Here is a 26,572-nt window from a genome sequence, read left to right on the forward strand (position 1 = left end):
TACATGGTCACTACCACACCTAAAAAATACAATATTATATTACACTTTTCTCTGCAACCTTAGCTACGCATTGTAGAATCATATACTTCAGGATGGTACACATGGGTATGGGCAAACAGGGTCACATACTATTTCTCAGACAATACTGTACAATTTTTATAAAACTATCAGCAATTATTGACCATAAACTCCAAAGCTCACTTTTACCAGATATAAAGGCTATAATGTACATTACAAGAAATAGGCTGCAGTCTTGCAGCTCATCCAGGTCCTCAGTTAACAAAACGAATCCAACCAGATTGGACAGCATTTGTCCTTCCCTTGAGTCTTGGACATCCATCAAAGCCTTCTAATCATTTTTTTACCCCAGCTAAGACCCAGATAGAACTCTCTTAGAAGCCTGTCATAGCTGTTCCTTTAATCAACCAGAGATGTGGGTACAGAATGATGTGAAACACTTTCCTCTGTGGGGTATGCTCAGTATGCTGCCTCCAAAGCACTCTTAACCCATCCCCCTCATGGCCTGGTGTGGCTTTACAGGCTGAATCATAAGATTATCACCTTATTTAAAGGGACACTTGTCAAAATAAAAACAATAGCTGTCAAATCAAATTTCCTTTATTAGAGTTTTAATATTACCTTAGAATATTAAAACTGGAAAACATACTAAATAAAAAATCTAATGTACTTTCCACCATGTATGCACTTTACTTTTTGCTCATCACTCAGCAGGACAATGGAAATGGATAGTCATCTTCACTTGTATTTATGGTCATATTCTAATTGGTTTTATGTCCTGGGCCTCGTGTTGCAATGTTTGAGTTGCAAACACTGTTGGGGAATAGTTAAATTTAAACAAACAAACAAAAAACAGTTTCTTTTTAAAACGTGGGAAAAAATCTTAAAATTAGTTTGTTTTTCACTTTTAAACAAAAATGCCACCCAGGCACTTCAATGGATGGGGGGAACTGACGGGGTCAGCAGTGAAAGAGGGATGTCCCGGTAGCAAGAGAGGGAGACGCTTGCCAAGAGATAATAGGTAGTTCCTTCCCAGGAGCGGCACCAGGGTTTTTGGCGCCCTAGGTGCAGGGCTGGCTCGCCGGTCCCGCGGCTCCGGTGGACCTCCCGCAGGCATTCCTGCGGACGGTCTGCTGGTCCCGTGGCTCCAGTGGACCTGCCGCAGGCGTGCCTGCGGATGCTCCACCGGAGCCGCGGGACCAGCGGACCGTCCGCAGGCACGCCTGTGGGAGGTCCACCGGAGCAGTCTGCCACCCTTCCAAATCCTGGTGCCCTAGGCGACTGCCTAGGTCGCCTAAATGGAAGCGCCGGCCCTGTTCCTTCCCCTTGGGAATCTCTAGCACGCATCGGCCAGAGGGGGAGAGAGGGGCTGATTGGCCAGCATTCCCCAGCTCCCAGAGTTTAGCCCGATGCAGGGACCATGTGGAGCCTCTTTTGGCTCCATTCCAGCAACCCACACTACCCACCCAAATGAGGAATGAGAACCTAGCCTGATAGAGGCTGCTGGTCTATCCCATCACCTTAACTTGTATATCCTAAATAAGAACTAAGTTCTGCCCTTTGGATACGTGCACATGGGTCCCGTTACCTGGGATGCACACAGACACAAGGGCAGAATTTAGTCCTAAGAGATTGTAGTGTAGACACTTTGTATTACACGGCTATTTGATAGAGTTTTGGAAATACAAAGAAAACAGAACTAAAGAACTAAAAAAAGCTGAAAATGGAGATATTTATTGATGACAAGATTTTCTGGGTTTTTTCTTCTTCCGGCTTTTGCCTGCGAAATGTATTGGATTATCCAGCTAAACCTGCCTTTTTCAATATTATCTGTTTGTTTTCCAGAGAGCATAACCTCAAGTTCTATAATTGATTTGGAAAGTGTTATTCTTGCCAGAATCCACGAAGAAGAGAAAGACCATTCTGAAGCTATATTGAAATCAGAAAAATTTCAGCAGGATTTATTTTTTATGGAAAGGGTTCTAATGGAGAATGTTTTTCAGCCCAAACTTGCAGCTTATCGTCAACTTCCTGTTCTTCTAGGTACACTTCTCATCAGATAAGTCATTCTCAATATGAAGGAGCCTGTTTTGCATGCTAACAAATATACCAAGTAAAGATGCCCCTACTCTGAAGTCTTGACAGAGGAACCAATTCTGTTAAATAAAAGACAAAGGTTGGAGAAGGATTTGCAAAACCCAAACTGGGGTTGTTCAGTCCTATGCTTCATTTTACCAACACCCCCCAAAAATATACACAAAGCTTTGTGGAAGGTTTGGATAAATGGTTCTTGAGCTGGCTCATCTCCACTAATAAAAGCAGTAAACTGAGACTGGTTTCCACAGTATTTATCAAACTAGTTTTTACATTGCATCTTGCACTTCCAGAAACAATATGGCTTCATGGACAGAGCACTGGATTTGGGACTCAAAAGACCTGGGATCTATTCCTAGCTCTGCCACTAGCCTGCTGGGTGACTGCAGGCCAATCACTTCCCCACTCTATACCTCTGATAGATAGGAACAATGATACTGACCTCCTCTGTAAAGCACTTTGAGGTTTACTACTGAAAAGTGCTAGATATGATTGGTTAGTATGTTTTCTTGGTATTACAGCTCTTCACTAGAATACAGTCTTTCAGCTCAGCTCAGATTAAAATTCAGGCCAGACTGGTAGTAAAAGTGTAATCATCTGATGGCTGTTCAGTGGCTATGTAAAATGAGACAGTGGATTCACTGCAGATCATAAGTGGCACTTATTGGACTATTGGCAATCTTCAGTAAAGAAGCCAAGAACTGACTGGGGGGAGAGACTGAACTACCATCTTACCCCTTAGGGGAGGTTCAGTTAAAACAGGGATTAAAAACATATGAAGTGAGGAAACTCACATGGCCATGGCCTATGCTATATCTGTTCACCAGACAGAGGGCTTCAAGTTTCCCAAGCTGTCAATCCAACACTGACCACAAGCAATAAATTCAATTTTTTAGGGAGGAGAGGGGGGAAATCCACCACCACACACATCCTGCATTTTAAAGGGCCCAGAAGAGCTTGCAGACTTAGCTTTTACCCCACTTATCCCCACATCAAAAAATTTCAAATCTTGCATCCTCTAATAGCGTAAATCCCAGAGTGGTATTTGCTCTTGTTTGATGCTTTAAAAATTAGGGAAGTAGATAAGGAAAAGATTTTCAAAATCTCAGATGAGAGTTAGGTGCCCAGTTCCTATTTGAAAGTCTACGGTGGATCCATATTACTTCCCAAGAATGACCTGACATCCCTTCCAGATTTGCAAATTTTGTTAACTGGCAAGTAAGCAAAAAACAAACAAACAAAAAAAAAACCTCCTAACAAATTAAATATAAGTATACTTTGCACATTTATATAGACAAATGCAATTTTACTGTAATTATAACATTTCATAGTAACCATTAAATGTGCTATGGTGATAATTTTCAAACCTGGTCCATAAAATTTGGCATCAAAGTTGAAAAATTTACTACTTAGATTAACCACTAAATAGGAGGAAATTGTCTTGGGGGTGTGGAGGGGTAGAGCGTAGGTTATCCTATAACTACCTCCTGCAGGGTTCTTGAACCCTCCTATGAAACATCCAGTACTGGACACGGTGATGGGACATTGGACTGTCTGGATCACTAGTCTGATCCAGAAGGCTAGTTCCTATGATCCTACAAAAATGTTGGCCAAATTTTGAAAAAGTCATGAAATCTTAGTTCTCTGAATCTTCATTACAGTGCTCTGCTATGAAATTTTTGCTGAGAAGTGGGATGAGATCACTGTGTTTCTGGCCAGAATTAGCAAGTTTGCTGATTAGTGGAGTACTACAATGATTCTACTGTATTTGTTGCATTTAGAACCAGTTCTTACATCTGATGCTGGCAAAGAGGAAGCAGAAACAGAGGAAGCAGAAGAGGGGGAGGAAGAGGAGGAAATAAAAAAGGAAACAGTAGTTAGTTCATCACTTTTGTTAGATCTAAGTGAAGCACCAGAAGAAATCTTACCGCCCAGTCTGGAACGACTGTGGTCCTATACATGTGAGTGGACTAATGGCCACAATGTGAGCAGCATGGCTTGGAACAAGTTAAACCCAGTGAGTTACTGAATGTATTCTTCTAACCATTTTTCTTGTATTGGGTGGGTAATTGTCAAGGTACAATACTAGCTCGGGAATAGGGTTTCAGATGCTGGGTAGATGTGTGACAGGTAGGGATTCATCCCTGAGGTCAGACAGGTGGTGGTTGCTTCCTGCAGTCTATATCTTCCTCTGCCATATGCTGACTTAGCCGCACTGATCCACTCTTTCATGATCTTCAGGATAGATAATTGCACCTCACCATTCCTAGAATGAACAAATCTACCTTGGAGATCTTCAGTTGGTTCAGTATGCGGCAGCTTACCTTCTCAGCAGCACTGGTCTCCAAGGGCACTTAACCAGGATGTTCAGATAACTACACCAGTTATAGAATTCTGGGTCAAATTAAAAATCTATGTACTAGTCTTTAAGGCCATTCATGGCTTTGATCCAAGATGGTATAGAGACCACCTCTTGCTTTATGACAATGATCTCCCTAGACCACTGCATTTCTCAGGAATGAGGACCCCAACAACCTTGAGAGCAAGACTCATGAGAATGGCAGGCACAGCTTTCACAGCAGCTGGTACAAGATTATAGAACTCACTTCTTCTGGAGGTCAGAATGACCTCAGAGCACTCTACTGTCAGAGCAGTATACATCTCACTTCTCTGATTTAGCTTTCTCATGGCGACAACAAAAATAACAACGTAGGGGAAGAAGGTAAAAATGGAGGAGGAAGAATATAAAAAAATCAGACTGCCTCAGGGGGAAAAGGGAGGAAATATGGCCACGCATAAAGTCTTTGGGCCAGATCCTCAGATGTAAATTGGTATAAATTTGTTGGCCTGTTGGGTACTGATCCATATGTTTATACTGACTAGCCACAAACTAAGAATTGTAAGACTATTAGATGCCTATTTTCAAAATGCTCATTTCACAAAAAAAAAGGTGGTTTTGTGTAGAGAAATACAATTTAAAGGAGTTGAAGAGTAAGGTCCCTGCTGCCAAGTTCCTTGCTTGTTACTTATAAGCCACAAGGTGTAAAGAGCAGTGGCAATGATAAAAATATTATTTGTCTTCCCATCTCAAAATATTAAGCCGTGGAAACATTTACCAGATTGTATCAAATCCTGCACATTAACATAAGTTTATAAAACACTTTATATGCATCTTTGTAAAATGGACAGATTTTTATAGGGGCCTCCCTTTTTTGTGGGCACAATTTGTGTTCACTAAAATTGCACTTGCAATTAATTTTCATTCATGCTTAGTGAGTAGCGCCTTGCACTTACTGCATTAGAATCTGATGCACAGAGTAAATCTTATTTACTTTAATTACCTTACTTTGCTTATCTGACCACGTTACTGAGACTGTGTACTCTGTACTTGGTACTAAGTTATCTAAGTAGAAGATTTGCACACTTAACTGCTGGCAGAAAGCTGCCACTTAAAATTCTAGCTTAAAATTTCTGGTTTAATTGAAGTATATCCACCAATCTGTACTTTTGGGTTTTAGGATCTTTTGGCTGTTGGTTATGGGCAGTTTGGTTTTCAAGAACAGAAGAAAGGCTTGGCTTGCTGCTGGTCACTCAAAAACCCTATGGTAACACAAGTAGAGCTAGAGATAGTTACTTTAATACTTCTTTTGCTGTAATAATTTTGTATGATTTAATAGCAGATCATTGAGTTTTCTGTTGCTTGAGAAAGCAGGACATATAGCAGTAATGATTTGTTGGCCCAGACTAAACCCCTTCTGGAAAATGGATAATAATTAATAATTCTTCTTATTTTAAAAATGTCTCAACTACCTTACTGCTGGTGAAAGATGCTAGAAAACACTGGAGACTAAAGATCTCGATCTCTTATTAAAAGGACAGTTACAGCAAAGGGAACAAGGGTACTGCACACTTCCTCCACAATAGCCTGCCAGCGTGCCTCAGATTTGACCTGGAAGAAGTATCTGTAGATAGTAGCTTAGCCTCTGTGCCCATTCAGCCTCTGTACAGTGGTTTTGTAATATGGATATCTGTCCACAGGGAACTGAACTCATGTCACAAAGACCATCAAACAGCTGGTTAAAACAATCAGTTTAAACCAACTTAGGCTATGTCTACACTGCACTTTCGTCGTTAAACACCCCCACACCCCTCCAAAAAGGACAAAAGTTTGAATGACAAAACCTGCTGGTGTGGACAGTGCTTTGTTGACAGGAGACACTCTACTACCGATGAAGCTACCAGCCGTCATTGTGAGTGGTTTTATTTTGTCATTAGAAGAGCTTTCTCCTGGCAACAAAGAGTGGCTACTCTATGTGCCTTACAGTGGCAAGGCTTTAGCAGCATGGATAGTGTGGCCATAGTCTTAGACTGGACAACCTAAGAATGAAAAGCTCTGTATCCCGTTTCCAATCCCCTAGCCAAAATTGTGAATTAATCAGTTTAGCTATTACCTGGATTAGATCCAGGTGTGTAGTTCCTCCTATAAAGATTTTCATACTGTGGGGAAAAGCACTTTTAAGCATTTCAAATATAAAAACAAATTTATTTACCTTGCATTTGTTTTCCCATAATCTTCCTACAGTTGCAAATTGAGGATATTTGTATTTTAAATTTAGGGTTTCCTAGGCCATCTTCCCATCTGCAATAAATTTTGCGCTGTATGAAAAAGAGTACGTATTTTAAATTTAATTTCAACATCTGCAGAATGTAACTTTTCACGATATTTTCAATAAACAGCAGATTTCAAAGATAACATTTAAAAATTTGATGTTTCTATGAGAATAGTGACCCTTGCCAAAACAAATTTTTTAATTAAAAAAATGAAAATTGAGAGTTTTCTTTTAATATAGAATAATTTTCACCAGAAATGTGAAAACTATCAATTTTTCACAAAATCACATTTGCTGAAATCAAAACAAAATGCAGAAACCTCATTCTGAAGTTTTCAAACTTCACTGTAAATATTTCACACAGCCCCAGCCATGATGCAGATTTCCATGGAAACACTCTGTAATGTCACCAACTCAAATTTGAGTTCATTACTAAATCAAGTAAAAAAGAAAATAACCTATCAGGGAAAATGCTCTTATTCGGATACATCTGGAATGGGAGTAAAGAACAGACAATAACTGGCTATAGGGCTGTCCTTACCCATACGCAAACTACGCAGCTGCGTTGGACACCAGGAAACTTGGGGAAAGTTTGCCCACCTCTGTACTAGATGGTTTTGTAAAGGTCTAAAATGATTTGGCTCAATATTTGTTTTACATTTTTGATTCTTGAAAATCTCATATTTTAAATACACAGTAAAAATGAATATTCACAATCAAATTCAAATAATGGTACTGCTATAAATATTACTCAGGCTAAAACCAAGGTGTTATACTCGAGTTAAGGAGTACAGAATCAGCTTCTAACGGGTGCCTTCCTCCCTCTAATGTTTTAGATGTTCTGTCACATCACTGTTTATTGTACCATGAAATTAACACAGTACAGATCAACGATAATCAAGTTACTTATATGGCTCCTGTCTCTACATTAGCTGAGTGCATAAGCATCAGAATTAAGAGCTGACATATATTGAAACATGCTTATTTTCAGACTAATACCCTGATGACAATGGTTAAATTCAATGGCTTCAGTAGAGTTGCATCTTCTTACAACACGGGCTAAATTTGGTCCATGTAGGCAATGCAATTCTTTAGCTGCAGTCTATAAAAGGTACATTGCATGAACATAGCACCCTGGCTTAAACTACCTAAGATACCTTCCATTACAGTTTACCTCCAACTAAACTTCTGCTGATTAGAAAAGCACATGAATAAAACACAGAAAAGATTAGATTTTAAATAGTGAGATTGGCAAAAATTAGAAGTGGTGGTTTGCTTTTTTTCAAATGTCAGGTTTAGGTAGTAGTGGGGCTCTGGATCCCATCCCACTTTATCCAACCCTCCAAAGTTCAGGGAAATTTTAGGCACTTATACGGTTCACTTTAAGCCCATCTCTAATTCAATTTACAATACAAAAGTCACATTTCTGCCCAGCGCTCCTTTCAAATTTGACAACCGTAGCAGGAGATAATAGTCTCAGTTATTTAGAATATTGTCTTAAAGTTGAACCTGCTAAAGCATTTGTAGCGTTAGAAAAAGTGGTTAGTCTAGCACTTAGCAAATACTCAGAAGAATGAAATAAATGTGCTGTTTTCTTCTGTTCAGTGGCCAGAGCGTATTTATCAATGTGATCACGGTGTTACTGCATTGGATTTCTCTCTGGCAAACCCAAACCTTTTAGCAGTTGGAACGTACAATGGCACAGTAGCCATCTATAATGTACAGACCCATAATACCACCGCACTTTTGGACAGCAGGTAAGATTACAAACATCCCACTTTGTTGTACATCTTTCATGTCTTGTTAGTTGTGGACATTCATTCCATTGCTAAAATTTAAATAAATGAGTGAACATTAGTGCTCTTGAAAAAGTGGATTCAGTGAATGCAGGGAAGTGCTGGATAATTCTCCCCCTTCCCAGCTTTGCTAATGTCTCTCAATTCTGATTTGAAACACTTAGGCTACGTCCAGACTACCCGCCGTATCGGCGTATCGGCGATTTTAATCGGTTAAAATCGATTGCTCGGGGATCGATATATCGCGTCTCATCTAGACGCGATATATCGATCCCTGAGCGTGCTTATATCGATTCCAGAACTCCATCAACCCCAACGGAGTTCCGGAATTGACAGGGAGAGCCGCGAACATCGATCCTACGCGGTGTGGACGGGTGAGTAATCCGATCTTAGATATTCGACTTCAGCTACGTTATTCACGTAGCTGAAGTTGCGTATCTAAGATCGATTTCCCCCCCGTAGTTGTGGACCAGCCCTTACACTGTATCCACCTACAATCCTGGGACTTACTTGAAAAGAAACTGTCAGGCATAAAGACTTTGATATATATATAAATGTCCGTGAAAGACTAGATTAGGCCAACCATGAAACAGCACCAGTACAACGATTTGAATACCTAAAGAAAAGTGCTTCAGTCATTTAAACATTATTCTATAATTAAATATGTAAAAATATTTTCTAAAATGTACTTTTAAAACAACTTTTCAAAACAATAGATACATGTCTTAAAACTCTAACTTTTCATAGAGTCATAGAAGATTAGGCTTGGAAGAGACCTCAGGAGGTCATCTATGCAACCCCCTGCTCAAAGCTGGACCAACACCAACTAAATCATCCCAGCCAGGGCTTTGTCAAGCCTGACCTTAAAAACCTCTAAGGATGGGGATTCCACCAACTCCCTCGGTAACTCATTCCAGTGCTTCACCACCTTCGTAGGGAAATAGTGTTTCCTAATATCCAACCTAGACCTTCCCCACCTCCCATGAAAATTAAAATAATTCATATCTCCCATGAAAATTAAAACAGTACCTCCCATGAAAATTAAAATAACCAATTAACACATGCCCACACTCCAAAGTGTTTGTTCCAAAGTTATATACACACCAGTTTTGTTGCTTATGTAGTAACTTTTAAAAAATGCATTCTCCCTTATTTCTGTTAACTTATAGCTCTGTTTGCACGTTTCTTTATTTCAGTGAATCTTTTGATAAGCATATAGGCCCTGTATGGCAGCTGAAGTGGATCGAACAGGACAGGGGCACAACGGGAGATGACAAAGGAGAGATATTAATCTCTATCTCAGCAGATGGCAGAATAACCAAGTGGCTTATACGCAAAGGACTAGGCTGCACTGGTAAGCATACTCTCTAAGGACTTTCTACACTGGGCTATTGCATAATACTTTATTCCAGGCAATTTCCCTGTGTAAACAGCCCATAGATAAAACATTTCAGAATTGTTAAATATCTAAAGTACGTATGAGTTATTCAGAATGTTCTAATATGTCACTATCTCTTTCATGTAAAATTCATATTCCATGTACTGTCTGTTTGCATAGATCTGATGAAACTGAAGCGAACCGCAAGTGAAAGGAAAAAACTAACCGGTGAAAAAGAAAAGAAAAGCGAAGCTCTGATATCTCGACAGGCACCTGGAATGTGCTTTGACTTTCATCCAAGGGTAGGCTCAGGAAATCCATTGTGATTAGTAATGTTTCAAATTCAGTTGGCTGAAGTTTTATATTAGAACCAGGGCCGGCTCCAGCGTTTTTGCTGCCCCAAGCAGTGGGGGGTGGGGGTGGGGCCACAATTGGCACTTCTACCACCACTGCTTCATTCTTTGGCAGCAATTCGGCGGCAGGTCCTTCCCTCAGAGAGGAACTGAGGAACCCACCATCAAATTGCCGCCCCTCCCCCTTGGCCACCCCAAGCACCTGCTTGCTGCGCTGGTGCCTGGAGCCAGCCCTGATTAGAACAAAACATTATAGGTCAGATCCTCAGCTGGTGTACACTGATGGAGCTATACCATCACAGCTGAAGATTTCACCTCATGTGTTTAAACAAACACTAAGTTGTAGTAGTCTTCTGGATTCTGGAGACAAAAGCTAGACCAGCCCTAACTGCTGCTCTAACTGTGATTATTCACATAAGAATGAATGAAAATTTCAGAAGAGACGCTTATGGTGCCAGAAGATTAATACATTTGCCTTTTACTTTTAGCTGATTTTATTCAAGGTTGGTTTACGTCACCAGTGAAACACATTTGGAAATCTCTTTTTTCCCAAGTGAATGTTTCCTGTCTCATAAGATCACTGCATGCATCTCTGCATTGTAGGCACTCTCTAATGAAAGCGCCCAAACAGTTCAAAAATGGAGATCAGGATTCAGGTATAGGGGAAGCTTGCACTGCAGTTGTCCGTGTTTCTCCAGCAGTAGCTATAGAATGCTTCTGATGTACATAAGCGCTAACAATATTACCCAAAACTGATAAGAGAGAAAACCAAGCAAGCTAACCCCTATATTTTGTGAGTTTTATAGTTTTGATTGAATTTGGGCCTGATCGCAAAGGCAGGTGAACAAACACAGTTCTCATTGAAGTCAGTGGGAATTTGAGTGCTCAGCATCTCCCAGCAATTTCACAGCCTAAACTCCACACAGCTCTTTAAATATGTCAGGATAAATACCCTACAGGGTGAATCCCAGTTTACAATATCTGGATTTTTGTTTCAGAATACTAATATATACCTGGCTGGAACAGAAGAAGGGCATATTCACAAATGTTCTTGTTCATATAATGAACAGTTCCTAGAGACCTACCGAGCACATAAGGTAGGTAAAATTAAACAACAGAAAAAGTGATTGGATCAGTTAGATCTCAGAAGAAATGTTTGATTACATGAAATAAATTTATTTGTTATATTCAATAGACAACACACTTGCAACACAGATTTTAAAACCAAAACCTCTTTTCTTAGCTTAGTAAGAAGGCTACAAGATATAAAGCATCAAAACTCTTTTGAAATTATGCTCTTCAGTATATAGATTCTTTAAGAATTACTAATCCTTTCTTAAAGCTTTGATTGTAACTAATTTAAATGTAGTCCTGGCTTTATTTAAAATTAATAATCAGATGAGTGATCTCATTGACCTGGAACTCATGGGTTAATATGGTGAAATGTCCACAAGAGTTTTAACAACCCCTATTGCTCTGCACCTCAGATTTGTCTCGTCCAGCAGATTGCACTCCCAAGAGTAGTTCTTTCTAACATCCTGACAGGGCATTGAATCAGCAGTGACTCAGAGGGAAAAATGAAACCCCTACTGAATCATCACCAATAAAATATTTTTGGCCTTAGAACATACAGCACATCCTGTGATCTTTGCTGTCCTAATACGCTGTGTATGACCATGAAATAATAGTATTGTCAGTATTGTGGGGGGCAGATTGTCAAAGACACAAAGGGCAGCAAGGCACCCAGCTCGCACTTAAAATAATTGGGAGTTGGGCACCTAGTTTGCTCAAGCTAGTTTGAAAATCCCAGCCTTCTAGCTCTGGAGTAACATGCAATTCCCTTTTCCCCAATGTTAAGGGTCCTGTGTACAAGATAGCATGGAATCCGTTCAGTGCTGACATGTTTTTAAGCTGCTCTGCGGACTGGAGTATTATTTTATGGCGCCAAGATTCAGTAAGGCCCATTTTAACTTTCAGTTCCACCACTAATGTTGTTCATGACATTATGTGGTCTCCAAAATCAGCCTTTGTATTTGCAGCAGTGAATGAAGGCAGAGTGGAAATTTGGGACCTGAGTGTCAGCACGTAAGTAATAACTTTTCTTGAGGAGGATTCTGAAATAATAGAAAGATAAAATATTTAATTATGCTACTGGCCAAAGGCCCCATTTGGAATTGGTGCCTGACCATTATAATTACAAAGCATTTAGACGTAATAACGTTGTATTGCATTCTAAAATGTTCACTTTACAGGCAACAGGTAGCATCTACTAAAGTGTTTAAAGAAAATCCAGGGCTGGGGACTGGATGACTCAGGGAACTGGGGGTTGCTCTTTTGCCACAGGAGTCCTAGATTCTACCACTTCCATGAGTTTTTTAAAAACATCTTTGAGCTTTAACATTTTGGGTCTTTTGCACATGAGCAACAGAGGCCAGTGGGGGTTGGGACACCTGCCCCTTCTCCTCTCATTTTTTGATGAAAAGTGAGTGTAAAAGGGTATCAGATCAGAATTATCTACTCGCTTACACTGGTGATAGCACTGCACAACTACTTTGCCCAGCATAAATGACTGTACCAAGTGCAATGCAGCAGAGAACTAGGTCCAGTGTATCATTCACTAAAAAGCAAATGATTTCTATTCTAAAAAATTTAAAGTGTCCAGCTATTAGGCAGTAGAGCAGATGATTTTTCAGGTAGCCAGGATACCTTGGTTAGCAAGGGTTGGGATTTGAGTTGTATTTATCAGAGAACTAGCAAAATGCACTTTCACCATTACTTAAGGTTTTAGATTTTAGTTTGCCCAGATAATAAAAGTGAAAAGTAAAGATTCAGCCATACTAGGATTAGCCAATTCCTGCAATAGTCCTCTAGACAAATGCTCCATTGGTCTCATTTCTAGTAGCTATTAACATCATCTCATTTTTTGGTTTCAGTTTGGACCCCCTGATTGTGACCTTTGCCAACCCAGGAGTGAAATTCACAACTGTGCTTTTTGCTAGAAACACAGACTGCATTCTAATAGGGGACAATAATGGAATCGTCAGTGTGTATGAGCTGAGGAACATGACTGCTTCAGATAGTAATAAGGTATGACTGACAGAATAAGTGGGTTGATCCTAAGATGCCCATATACATATCTGGGCCCCTCTTCCTTCTTTAAGCATTTATCTTAAATAATTAGGTTGAAAAAAGTTTAGCTAATAAAAGATGTTTTGTGTAACAACACATGGAATGGCTGAATGGATTCAGAGCACAGCTGTCTCCTGCTCTTATACATGCATAAACACTAGGATTTCTGAACTAGAGGGATACATGAGGTCCAGTTCAGGACTTGGACTCCACTTGATTGAAAAGCTGCAACCAGGAGGGGAACCACTGGGTACAATTTTTGAACTTTCTCCTAAAAGCTGTAGAGTTCACATATGCCACTGATTCTCTGTGGCCAGAGTCAAAGGAAGGTGGGTTTTTGTTTTTTTTTCCGGGATAGAGGAAGGAGTCAGAAGTGTGGTCTGCACGTTTTTTTTTTTTCTCTCTCTCTCTCTCTCCCCCCCCCCCCCCCCCCCAGCGTGAGTAATCTCCATGCCCCGCTGGCTCTGCAGGGATTGCATGCACACTCCCAGCCATCTAGAATAGAGGCTCACATTAATGCTGTCCTCTCCTTACCAAACTCACTAGCCTGTTTTCCCCACCTTATTTTTACTCTGGCAGAAAAATAATTGCCTTGCTCTTGCAAGGACTTTCCTGTCCCAAAATCCAGCTCTCTCCAGTTTCCTTGGATTAGTACTGAGTGAATCTCCCTACAGTACAGCTACTGTTGACTTCATGCTAACAAGGCAGCAATGTTCAAGTGAGATGCACCCAGAAGTGAATCCCTGCTGCTCACCTTGCTCCTATATTTTAACAGCCACATCTGTGCCAATTTATCCTGAAGCTCTCTTGTGGGCAGCGGATGTGCTGATTAAATCAAACAACCCTGGCTCCCTCATCCCTACTAGAGCTGTCTGCAAAGGTCTTGGGTATTCTAATAACTGGTGCATCCATGTTACAGTGGGGTCTGCATGTGCTCTGGCAAATTCATTACCTGGATCCTGAACTATACTGTACTGCTTAAATCCATTCATAGCTCTCCCACTCTCCGTGCAACACTGGGCAAGTAACTTCATTGCTCTGTGCTTCAGTTTCCTAATTAGTAAAATAGAGTGATTACCCACCTTTGTAAAGCACACTGATTTCCGTGTAAAACAGTATGTAAATACTGGGGGTGAGAAAATGCTAACCTTCATGAGAGCCTCACCTGGAGAATTAAACAATAGTTGTTTATTATTTGTGTTACCATAGTGCGTAGGAGCCCTAGTCATGGACCAGAATCTTCTTGTGCTAGGCACTGTGCAAACAGAAGAAAAAGATGTTCCTGCCCCCAAAAGCTTAGAATTTAAGTAATAACTGTTACACTTAAAAAAAATTATTACACAATCACCACTATAAGGTACAAAACTTCTCTAAATTTTTAAGCACAGACTATTCTGCAGTAAATTAAGTGGAAAGATAGTCTTGTGGTTAAGGCATTGGACTGAGACAAGAGAACTGTGTTAAATTACCATCTCTGACACAGATGTCCTGTGTGACCTTGGACAAGTCTCTTAATTAGGCTGTGTGCCTCAGGTCCCTGTTTGTAAAATGCGGATACTATTTCTCTTTGTCTGTTTTGCTTATTTCTTGTGTTAGCTCTTTGGACAAGAGTGTCTTTCTAGGGTTATATACAGTGCCTAGCATGGTGGACTCAGATCACTCTAATACTAATAAAGTGAATAGACTACAGCATGGTGTACGTTGCCCTACCGAACAGGCACTGCCTTGCAGGCTAGCCTCTTCTTATATAGAGGGTTCTATGGTTGAATAAGTTTATGCCATCAAGTATGATGTTGCAAATGCACGCTGCACAGTCCTACCTGCCATGAAATCTCTTTAAACTACCACACAGGTTATTTCTAAAGGTGCTATTTAGGAAACAGTAGGTCTGTAAAAGGAAGCAACTAGCATCATACAATTAACTTAACCATTTACTTCTCCCTTCTTCTTGATACCCATTATGTGGCTATCATTAATCTAGGACTAAGTGGGGCTTTTTAGATCACTTCTTTTCTTAAGCACAATTACAATGCAATATAGTATCTTTTTTCTTCTTTTACAGGTGGATGCTTTACATGACATAATTGGCTCTGCTCTAGCCAGTTAACACTAGTTTACTGATAATACTTCTCAGTCAGTAAACAAAGGAAAAGACAACAAATAATTATGTCCTATGTGTCTTTATAACCTGAAGCCTGTCATTTAATTATGCAGAAAAAATCACATAAAATGCTATATTGTATTAAATAAAGGGTAATAGTTTTTCCATCATTAAAGTATCTGTGGAATCAAACTGAATGCCCTGAATTTTCCTCTGGAAATGCCCATCATTGCACACAAATTAAGTATAAGTTATGCTTCCAGTATATTTTCCTGTATCAATGCAAAAGTCAATTGCATAAATCAAAGAAAACATCCAGTCCTTCCTCATTACCCATATGGATCCCCAGAGTTCTCAGTAAAGTTCCAGGTAAAGAGAGGGCTGGAAACTTGAGTCACAATGGCAGAAAACTAAGTTCATAACATACAATTTGAAACACAAAGAATTTCTCCAAGCATATGTGATTGCCATCCAAGCGATCATTCCTCTAATTATGACATTGCATTATACTTATGGTCGTGGGGTGAAATCTTGGCCCCACTGAAGTCAATAGCAAAAATCCCATAGACTTCACCAGCGCCAAGATTTTACCCTCAGTCTAGGATTTCATCCCACTCTTTATTTTCAAAGCACTGAACAACCTATGTCCAGGACACCTAGTGTAGTGTTTTATCCTTCAGTACCTCAACAGTTCTGCTCAGAGACAACAGACCTGTCGGCCTGAAAGACAAAGCTCATTTATCCAAGAGACAGGGCTTTCCTTGGGGCTGGCCTGAGACTGTGAAACTGTCCCCCTGAAGGAACCGCCATGAACCTCACAATGTTCAGGTCCAAACATCACACATACTCCCTCAGCCTTGCCTTCCTGCCAACACCATGTGGCACATCAAGGTCCTGAGCCGAAACCTAGTGAAGGCAAGAGAAAGATGCCCACTAGAGTCACTGGGCTCTTGGTCGGGCCCTAACTTATTAGAGGAAGAAGGAGGAAAAATCTGGAAGAGAACTCCTATTTAGGCCATCCCAGTGGGAATCAAGACATTGCCTCAAGTCTACTTAGAAGTAGTCAATGTTCCCCTCTCTTGTTCTCAACCTGGTGTTCTCTTGCCTGGGAATACATTGTATAGTGAGCGAGCAAGATCGTTTTCAAATCCCATGTCATCTGCATTCAAACCACAGCTAACGATAAAGGCAGAGCTCCTCAAGCAGTTACAACTAAACTTCAGCAAGTAGCCAGTAAAAGCTACTAAGGCAGATACACAGTACCCCCCAAATCATTCCACAGTGATGAACAACTGGCCAGATTTGAGCATGGATTCCTTGTACAGAGGCACTTTACACTCTCTGTAGACCACACTGCTAGTTCTAGTGAATAATGATACTGGACCTGGGGGTCCTTACATGAGGACAACTATATTATCCTAGGGGATTTGGGGTATTGGTTGTCCATAAAAATGGATCATCTTCTCATGTGACCAATTAACAATATTATTCCAAGTTCTAGGCCGTTATCTGCAGTTAGGAAAGGGAGAGATCCCCCTCTAGGCACAGGAAAAATATAATCAAACCCTTGAAGTGAAATGCTCTGCCTGTCAAATGATGAATTCAATATCTGTTCTGTCCTTGAGTGTTGTCATGCGGTGGGCCTTATTTTTTAAATGTACAGAACATTAAGTCTGTCTCATTTGTTTTACAGTGAAAGCTCAATGTTTAAACACAACCTCAAAATTGTACACCGTTTAGAGACCCATTACCATTCATTTCCTTTGACATTACACGCTTTATGACAAAACTGCAAGCTTGACCCTTGACAGAGAACAAATTCACGTATGTTTATGAGATGACAACCATTAAGGTGAATCATGTGTTAATCATTATTAAAAATATGACAAAAAATACACCATTTCTTTTCGTCAATGTAGCTAGTTGTTTACTTACCGGTATTAGTAGTGAAAATGCCCTTTCCATCACACCCATAACATGCAGTAACTCACTCTGCGCAAAACAATTAAAGTTTAATGTCACGGTGCTGGGAAACACTTGTGATGCTAGGAAGTGTAAAGATCTTCAAGGTTGCTCATGTAGTTTGTTTCTAAATAATGAATTTCTGACCTCAGTTGTCCAAACCATAGCAATATTCTTAAGCGTGTGTTATTGCAAAATAATGCTTTAGCAACCTAAAGACACGACGGGCATAGCAATACCATACCAACAAAATAATACAGCTAGATCATAGAGCAGTGTCACAGATTTCTAAATGTTTCTTTATAGGGCCTATGCAGCACAGTCATAAAGCTTCTTAGCCCTGTTCTTTCAAAACTCCCATTTTTCAGATGTTACCAAAATAAAATACAGGCAAGGTCTGATCAGAAACAGTCAAATAAAAAAAGAGTCCCGTTCAGTTATATCGTGTAATGGCAGACATCTAAAAGGAGACAAGTTTTTAAAGTGTTTATATACCAATGCTAGAAGTCTAAATAATAAAATGGCATAATAATAGGCATCACAGAAACTTGGTGGAATATGGGGGCTTTCAATTATCCCAATATTGGCTGGGTACATCGTACATGTCACCTCAGGACAAGATGCAGAGATAAAGTTTCTTGACACCTTAAATGACTGCTTCTTGGAACAGCTAGCCCTGGAACCCACCAGTAGAGAGGCAATTCTTGATTTAGTCCTAAGTGGAGCACAGGATCTGGTCCAAGAGGTGAATATAACTGGTAATAGTGACCATAATATAATTACATTTAATATTCCTGTGGCAGGAAAAACACCAGAGTGGCCCAATACTGTGGCATTTAATTTCAGAAAGGGGAACTACACAAAAATGAGTATAGTTAAACAGATATTAAAGGGTACAGTACCAAAAGTGAAATCTCTGCAACCTGCATGGAAACTTTTTAAAGACACCATAATAGAGGCTCAACCGAAATGTATACCCCAAATTAAAAAACATAATAAGAGAACCAAAAAAAAGTCACCGTGGCTAAACAACAAAGTAAAAGAAGCAGTGAGAGGCCAAAAGGCATCCTTTAAAAAGTGGAAGTTAAATCCTAGAGAGGAAAATAGAGAGGAGCATAAACACTGGCAAATGAAGTGTAAAATACAATTAGGAAGGCTAAAAAAGAATTTGAGGAACAGTTAGCCAGACTCAAAAAGTAATAGCAATTTTTTTCAAGTACATCAGAAGCAGGAAGCCTGCTAAACAACCAGTGGGGCCACTGGTTGATTGAGGTTCTAAAGGAGCACTCAAGGACAATGAGGCCATTGCAGAGAAACTAAATGAATTCTTTGCATCGGTCTTCATGGCTGAGGATGTGAGGGAGATTCCCAAACCCGAGCTTTTCTTTTTAGGTGACAGATCTGAGGAACTGTCCCAGATTGAGGTGTCATTAGAAGAGGTTTTGGAACAAATTGATAAATTAAACAGCAATAAGTACCAGGACCAGATGGTATTCGCCCAAGAGTTCTGAAGGAACTCAAATGTGAAATTGCAGAACTATTAACTGTAGTCTGTAACCTATCATTTAAATCAGCTTCTGTACCAGATGACTGGAGGATAGCTAATGTGACGCCAATTTTTAAAAAGGGCTCCAGAGGTGATCCCGGCAATTACAGGCCTGTAAGTCTGACTTCAGTACTGGGCAAATTGGTTGAAACTATAATAAAGAACAATATTGTCAGACATATAGATAAACATAATTTGTTGAGGAAGAGTCAATATGGTTTTAGTAAAGGGAAATCATGCCTCACCAATCTACTAGAATTCTTTGAGGGGGTCAACAAGCATGTGGACCAAGGGGATCCAGTGGTTTTAGATTTTCAGAAAGCCTTTGACAAGATCCCTCACCAAAGGCTCTTACGCAAAGTAAGCTGCTATGGGATAAGAGGGAAGGTGCTCTCACGGATTGGTAACTGGTTAAAAGATAGGAAACAAAGGGTAGGTATAAATGGTCAGTTTTCAGAATGGAGAGAGGTAAATAGTGGTGTTCCCCAGGGGTCTGTTCTTGGAGCAGTCCTATTCAACATATTCATAGATGATCTGGAAAAAGGGGTACATAGTGAGGTGGCAAAATTTGCATATGATACAAAATTACTAAAGATAGTTAAGACCATGGCAGACTGCAAAGAGCTACAAAAGGATCTCTCAAAACTGGGTGACTGGGCAACAAACTCACTCACTCATGCCCGTCACCCCAATCAGGTATGGGCCGCCAACAACAGATCTCCAGAGTCCTCTATCCTGGGGCATTCGTTCTAACTGGTTCCAGGTATAGCCCATTTTTTTGCTATCAGCCTGAAGGTCACGTAGCCAGGTGTTTCTTGGATGGCCTTTTTTCCACTTGCCTTGGGGGTTCCACCGCAGTGCCTGTCTGGTGATGTTAGTTGGCTGCTTGCGTAGTGTATGTCCTATCCAGCCCCACCTTCTCCTTCTGATTTCTTCCTCTGCTGGGAGTTGACAGGTCCTCTCCAAGAGGTAGATGTTACTGATGGTGTCTGGCCAGCGGATCTGGAGAATCCTTCTGAGGCAGCTATTTATGAAGGTCTGGATCTTCCTGATGGTTGTTTTGGTTGTCCTCCAGGTTTCAGCTCCATACAGTAGGACTGATTTCACATTGGAGTTGAACAGTCGAATTTTTATTGCCAAAGACAGCTCTCTAGAGCTCCAGATGTTCTTGAGCTGTAAGAAGGCTGCTCGTGCCTTACCAATCCTTACTTTGATGTCTGCGTCTGTGCCACCCTGCTGGTCGATGATACTACCTAGGTAGGTGAAGGACTGCACTTCTTCCAGGGGGCTTCCATTCAGTGTGACTGGGTCATTGCTAGTGGAGTTAATCCTAAGGATCTTGGTCTTGTCCTTGTGAATGTTGAGGCCAACCTGTGATGACGTGGCTGCCACTATGTTGATCTTCTCTTGCATCTGCTGTTTACTGTGCGAAAGGAGTGCAAGGTCATCAGCAAAGTCCAGGTCATCAAGCTGGGTCCACAACGTCCACTGGATTCCGTTCCTACGCTCGTAGGTGGATGTCTTCATAATCCAATCGATGACGAGAAGAAAGAGAAGAGGTGACAACAAGCATCCTTGCCTGACTCCAGTTTGCACCTGGAAGCTGTTAGTAAGCTGCCCTCCATGGATCACTCTACAGTGTATACCGTCATATGAGTTCTTGATCAGGTGGACCACCTTTGCTGGGATGCCGTAGTGCCGAAAGAGCTTCCAAAGGGTCTCTCAATCCACGCTATCGAACGCTTTCTCATAGTCAACAAAATTGATGTACAACGAGGAGTTCCACTCTATAGACTGCTCGACTATGATGCGAAGCATTGCTATCTGGTCCGTGCATGATCTGTTCTGCCGGAAACCTGCCTGTTCATCTCGTAGCTGTGGATCGACGGCATCCTTCATTCTCCCTAAGAGAACTCAGTTGAAGACCTTCCCTGGCACCGACAAGAGTGTGATTCCTCTATAATTGGCACAGTTGCTAAGGTCTCCTTTCTTGGGGATTTTGATGAGATATCCCTCTTTCCAGTCTACCGGAATCACTTCTTCTTCCCATATCTTCTCAAAGAGGAGGTACAGCATTTCCACTGAAGCATCCAGGTCTGCTTTCAGGGCCTCTGCTGGGATGTCATCAGGTCCAGCCACCTTCCTATTCTTCATCATGGTGATGGCTTTTCTGATCTCGTCTCTGGCTGGTTTATCGCAATTAATTGGGAGGTCCTCGTTAGCTGAGTTGATATCTGGTGGATTTGGTAGTACTGGTCTATTCAGGAGTTCCTCAAAGTGCTCTGCCTATCTGTTCATCTGTTGTTCTATTCCTGTTATAGACTTTCCCTGCTTGTCTTTAACGGGACGTTCTGGCTTGCTGAACTTTCCAGACAGTCGCTTGGTAGTATCATACAGCTGTTTCATATTACCGCTGTATGCTGCCTGCTCCGCTTCTGCTGCCAGTTCAGCCACATACTCTCTCTTGTCCTTCCTGATATTCCTCTTCACTGCTCTGTGGGCTTCAGCATACTCTTTTTGAGCTTTGGCCTTTGCTGCTCTAGTCCTGCTGTTGTCGACTGCTACCTTCTTCTTCTTTCTGTCTTCTATCTTGATCAAGGTCTCTGCTGAGATCCACTCTTTCTGCTGGTGTTTCTTAATTCCAAGCACTTCCTGGCATACTGACCTAAGTGTCTCTCTCACTTTCTGCCATCTGTTTAGTACACTGTCTTCCTCTTCCTCAGACCGATCCTGTAATACTGAGAACTTATTCTTCAGCCTCAGTCCAAAATCTTCCTTGATCTTATGGTCCTTCAGAAGGCTGATGTTGTACTTCACTCTTCTGTCTGACGTGTCTATCCAGTTCTTTTTCAGCTTCAGCTTCAATCTGGCCACCACTAAGTGATGATCGGACGCCGTGTCTGCTCCTCTTCTAACTCTAATGTCCTGCAAGGATCTTCTAAACTTCTTGCTAATGCAGACATGATAGATCTGATTTTCTGTCGTGCCTGCTGGTGATACCCAGGTACTCTTGTGGCTCTGCTTATGAGGAAAGATGCTACCTCCTATGACCAGGTTGTTAAGCGCACACAAATCCACAAATCTCTCTCCATTCTCACTCATCTCTCCCAGAGCGTGGGTCCCCATGACTTGTTCGTATCCTGTGTTGTCAGGTCCAATTTTGGCATTAAAGTCTCCCGTAAGGATGATGATGTCTTTGTCTGGGAGAATCTCTAATATTTTCTGGAGTCTGTTGTAAAAATAATCTTTGTCCTCCTCTTCGCTGTCATTAAGTGGAGCATAGCACTGAACAACACTCATCTTAATCCTCTTCATTTTAGTTCTGAAGGATGCTGTGATAATCCTGGGACCATGTGCCTCCCAACCAATCAGTGCGCTCTGTGCCTGCTTGGACAACATGAAGCCTACTCCCTGCGTGTGGGGTGCGTCGCTCTCTTCATGTCCTGAATACAGCAACAGCTGTCCTGTCAACAGTCGTCTCTGTCCCGCTTGCGTCCATCTTGTCTCGCTAATGCCTAATAGAGTCAGGTTGTTGCTCCTCATCTCTGCTGCAACCTGCGCCGTCTTTCCTGACTCGTACATGGTCCTCACATTCCATGTGCCTATGGTAATCCTCCTGGTTGCAAGAAGGGTAATCGGCTTAGTGGCTTCCTCACGGCTTTTACCACCCAGCGTCATGCATCTTCGAATTGAAGACCCTTCTTTTTCCAGGGTAAAAGTCTCTGTTATCTCTATTTTTGGCGTTTCTGTAGCAGGTTGATTTTTACGGGGTGGAGTTGCTAGCCCCACGCCTAACCCTCCTCCTTTATCGTGACTTGGGACAGGCAGATAGCCCCACAGGACCTCTCTGGTGGAGTTAGGGCAACAAAATGGCACATGAAATTTATTGTTGATAAATGCAAAGTAATGCACATTGGAAAGTGTAATCCCAACTATATATATAAAATGATGGGGTCTAAATTAGCTGTTACCACTCAAGTAAGAGATCTTGGAGTCATTGCGGATAAGTTCTCTGAAAATATCCACTCAATGTGCAGCGACAGTCAAAAAAGCGAGCAGAATGTTGGGAATAATTAAGAAAGGGATAGATAATAGGACAGAAAATATCATGTTGCCTCTATATAAATCCACGGTATGCCCACATCTTGAATACTGTGTACAGATGTGGTTGCCCCAACTCTAAAAAGGTATATTGGAATTGGAAAAGGTTCAGAAATGGTCAACAAAAATGATTAGGGGTATGGAACAGCTTCCGTATGAGGAGAGATTAATAAGGCTGGGACTTTTCAGCTTCAAAAAGAGACGGCTAAGGGGAAATATGATTGAGGTCTATAAAATCAAGACTGGTGTGGAGAAAGTAGATAAGGAAGTGTTGTTTACTACCTCTCATTACACAAGAACTAGGAGTCACCAAATGAAATTAATAGGCAGCAGGTTTAAAACAAATAAAAGGAAGTACTGTATTTCTTCAAACAATACACAGTCAACCTGTGCAACTCCTTGCCAGAGGATGTTGTGAAGGCCAAGACCATAACAGGGTTCAAAAAAGAAGTAGATAAATTCATGGAGGATAGGTCCATCAATGGCTATTAGCTAGGATGGGCAGGAATGGTGTCCCTGGCCTCTGTTTGCCAGAAGCTGGGAATGAGCAAGAGGGGATGGATTGCTTGATGGTTACCTGTTCTGTTCATTTCCTCTAGGACACCTGGTACTGGCCACTGTCGGAAGACAGGATACTGGGCTAGATGGACCTTCGGTCTGACCCAGTAGGACCATTCTTATGTTCTAAAAAGGATGGATAGAATAATTATAACTATTTTGCAGTTTGTTTTGAGCCTGTGGAAATAATTCATTTTCCATCATATTCCCTGTCGTTTTAAATTTAAATTTCCTTTTAACACCATACATCTACAGAGTCAGATTTTCAAAACTAGCCACATCTGACTGATTGCATAAAGATATCTTGTGTGCAGAAGCAAATTAGGTGCCTATTTTGCCATGTGCATGCGCAAATACCTGATTTACTGGTGCACAAAAAGTATCCACATGAATAAATTCAGTACGTGAAATGGATCTGGGTGCCTAATTTTGAAAATCTGGCCCATATTTTTAAACACAATTGCCAAATGACATAAAGAAACACTTAGCAAGAGCAAAAATTATGATTAGCATATGATTAAATAAATGAGAACTAAATAACTGAAAAAAGTTACATCGCTCTGTAGCTTGCCATTTTCAGTATAACACAAATGACCAGATCTCTATTTAAATGGTCATAATTAGCACAGCTGTGAAATTGGCTGCTGTAGACTGAGTTTTCCACAATCAAAAACAACATACACAGTTAAACGTGTGAAACATGCAATAAAACTTCCATTCATTTTTGCAGAAAGTACTCATCAGTAGTGTTGATCTAAGCTAGTGCTCTATAAATATGCTGCACTACTGGTTATGCTTCCATTGTTAAGCAATAGTGCTACCTAAATATACCCTTTAATAATTGTTTGCTCAGAATCCAAGTGGAAATCCTAAAGCACTTAAAATGTTACCAGAAACAGCTGATTAACTCACATGCTTGACAAACATTAAAGCCTCATGAAAATGAGCCCTTGCCCTATAGAGTCAATGGACATAGTATATAAATAGGCTGGATTCAGCAGAATCCTCAGATCTTGGCTTGCTGGCCCTCTTTCTTCCCCACTGAATTCTGATCCAATAGGTGCCATTTCTGCAAAATGAGGGGTGCAATCCTGGGTTTGGTTTTAATCTCTCTCCTGATAGCAGTCTCTGACGTAAAAGGTGAAGGGAATTATATGAAGCTTTGTGGGAGAGACTTCGTAAGAGCTGTCGTCTTCACATGTGGGGGATCACGATGGAGAAGGCATCTGACTGACGATCCACAAGATCTATTTCGTAAGTGTTGGGTTACATGCAGTGGGCTCACTTCTTTCCTCACATGCATTCACAAATCTAACTGAATTCAGCAGGGGGTGGTGTCACTTGGATGCCTCTAAGGGCACAATTGGATGCTTTGTTTATTTTATCTCTGTAAAATGTATTTCTTGAGTCGGTATTGTGGGGACTTTGTTTCAGACAAGGAAGTGAAATTGCACAACTTTGCACTATGTTTCTCTGAAGCTTACCTAGCTTAGGTTTGTTTTGTTTTTTAAATAAAGAGGGATCTAGGTTGAGATTTTCAAGCCAATTATGTGCTAAACACTTAGTTTTAAAATTTTCAACCCTAGTTTTTATGTCAAGGGAGGAAAATCGCACCCCCTTTGAAGTGAAAGGAAGTTTTGCCATTGTCTTCAAGAGGCATGGCTTTCTCACAAGATGTTTTACAGTATAAACTGATTTGCAAATTACTGGGAAATTTCAGAAAATTCAGCAATAGACATTAAAGTCATACCAGGGTAATACGCATTGCTAGCGATTTGTACTCAAAATTTGGGACCTTAATTATAAAGGATTAAATAAGTGAGTTTGGTTTTAGGAAACCATTCTTTCTATGTATTTTATGTTTTCCAGTCAAGCATCTATTTTCATTGAAACTCTTATACTAGTGAAAGCTTGACACTCATGGCTACACGCAGAGAAAAAGGTTTGGCTAGAAATACTTCTGCAAAGTATTTTAGAGAACTAGCCAAATGGGGAAATCACTTAACTCTGTATTAGGCAAGGAGTGGATGTTGCTGTACTTTATGATCCTTATTCTCTTTTTTAAAGAGCGCACCACATAGTATTGAGAGCTTCAAAATACAGTATTCCTTAAAATGCACCTGAATTACAAACAGCTGGGAAACAATTTGCAATACTAGGGTATAATTTTTTGAAAATCTTGGAACTTTTCATATCTGATACATAAAGCAATGGCACTTGAACTTTAGGAAGGAATGTAGCATATCATGGAACAGTATGTTGATTTTAAATGCAATGGTCAGAATGAAGTGGCACCGTTAGTCCTTTGAAACAAATGTACAGTTAGTTTCAGCCATGAAAGCAACTGCACCAACAGATAACAGATTTCTTGTCCTCACTTAAACAGCTGCACAGAGAAGCTATAAAAGAAGTACAGATTCTTTAATGGGATATTAATAAGCTCTTTAATTCTCAGACATCTGTGTCAGCGCAATTCTGGTGAAATAAATGTTAATGATCAGGTAAATCCTAATCATTCAGACCACAATAGACATGCACAATGAACCAGAATGAGGTGAGAATACATTTGACCTTTTAGTTTCTTTGGCGTAGGTACTTTATCTTTTCTGTTAGAGCTGAAAGGCTACTCTTTACTAAGGATTCTATGCCCTCAAATTTGTTTGTTTCTAATTTTTATGCAGAAGACAGAGAAAGTCACCTGCATTTGCCACGTGAAAACAGTGATTCAGCAGAACCCTTGGAATATGGCATTCAGAATCCAGAACCCATGAGGGAAGAAACCCTTAACATCAAACCCCAGGCTCAGAGAGACTTAAGAGGCATCAGGCAAAGGTCTACACAAGAAAGGCGGGAAGTGGTTTCGCTGCTTACTACATCCTGCTGCAGCATCGGCTGCAGTGAAAGAGAGATAAGTTCACTGTGCTAA

The 26,572-nt window shown here is 40.7% G+C and overlaps 2 protein-coding genes across 4 annotated transcripts in view; both read left to right on the forward strand.

Annotated features, from left to right (window-relative positions):
* The window catches only part of DNAI4 (dynein axonemal intermediate chain 4), a 28,918-nt gene extending 10,535 nt beyond the window's left edge, over positions 1-18,383 (forward strand). The window contains exons 8-17 of one of the 3 annotated variants that reach the window (XM_050962917.1): positions 1,864-2,061; positions 3,894-4,129; positions 5,631-5,717; positions 8,328-8,479; positions 9,715-9,872; positions 10,077-10,198; positions 11,248-11,346; positions 12,108-12,334; positions 13,183-13,336; positions 15,441-18,383. In XM_050962917.1, coding sequence (XP_050818874.1) covers positions 1,864-2,061; positions 3,894-4,129; positions 5,631-5,717; positions 8,328-8,479; positions 9,715-9,872; positions 10,077-10,198; positions 11,248-11,346; positions 12,108-12,334; positions 13,183-13,336; positions 15,441-15,485 — 1,478 coding nt within the window. In that variant the 3' untranslated portion in view covers positions 15,486-18,383. Of the gene's footprint in view, positions 1-1,863; positions 2,062-3,893; positions 4,130-5,630; positions 5,718-8,327; positions 8,480-9,714; positions 9,873-10,076; positions 10,199-11,247; positions 11,347-12,107; positions 12,335-13,182; positions 13,337-15,440 lie in introns of those variants that run through there. The other 2 variants (XM_050962918.1, XM_050962919.1) reach the window with 2 other exon arrangements.
* A 6,227-nt stretch (positions 18,384-24,610) lies between these two features.
* INSL5 (insulin like 5) lies at positions 24,611-26,572 on the forward strand. Its single transcript, XM_050962938.1, has 2 exons — positions 24,611-24,900; positions 26,328-26,572. Exons 1-2 carry the CDS (start codon positions 24,723-24,725, stop codon positions 26,570-26,572), a joined length of 423 nt encoding a protein of 140 aa, XP_050818895.1. The 5' UTR covers positions 24,611-24,722.

This window comes from Gopherus flavomarginatus, chromosome 7 (assembly GCF_025201925.1).
Source record: "Gopherus flavomarginatus isolate rGopFla2 chromosome 7, rGopFla2.mat.asm, whole genome shotgun sequence".
Classification (NCBI taxonomy): domain Eukaryota; kingdom Metazoa; phylum Chordata; order Testudines; family Testudinidae; genus Gopherus; species Gopherus flavomarginatus.

What these genes read in the sequence shown, in the direction of transcription:
- INSL5 (XM_050962938.1), top strand. Translation starts at nt 24,723, where the DNA reads ATGAGGGGTGCAATCCTGGGTTTGGTTTTAATCTCTCTCCTGATAGCA. An exon ending in CGATCCACAAGATCTATTTC is followed by an intron (nt 24,901 to 26,327) that starts GTAAGTGTTGGG and finishes ATTTTTATGCAG; the next exon opens with AAGACAGAGAAAGTCACCTG.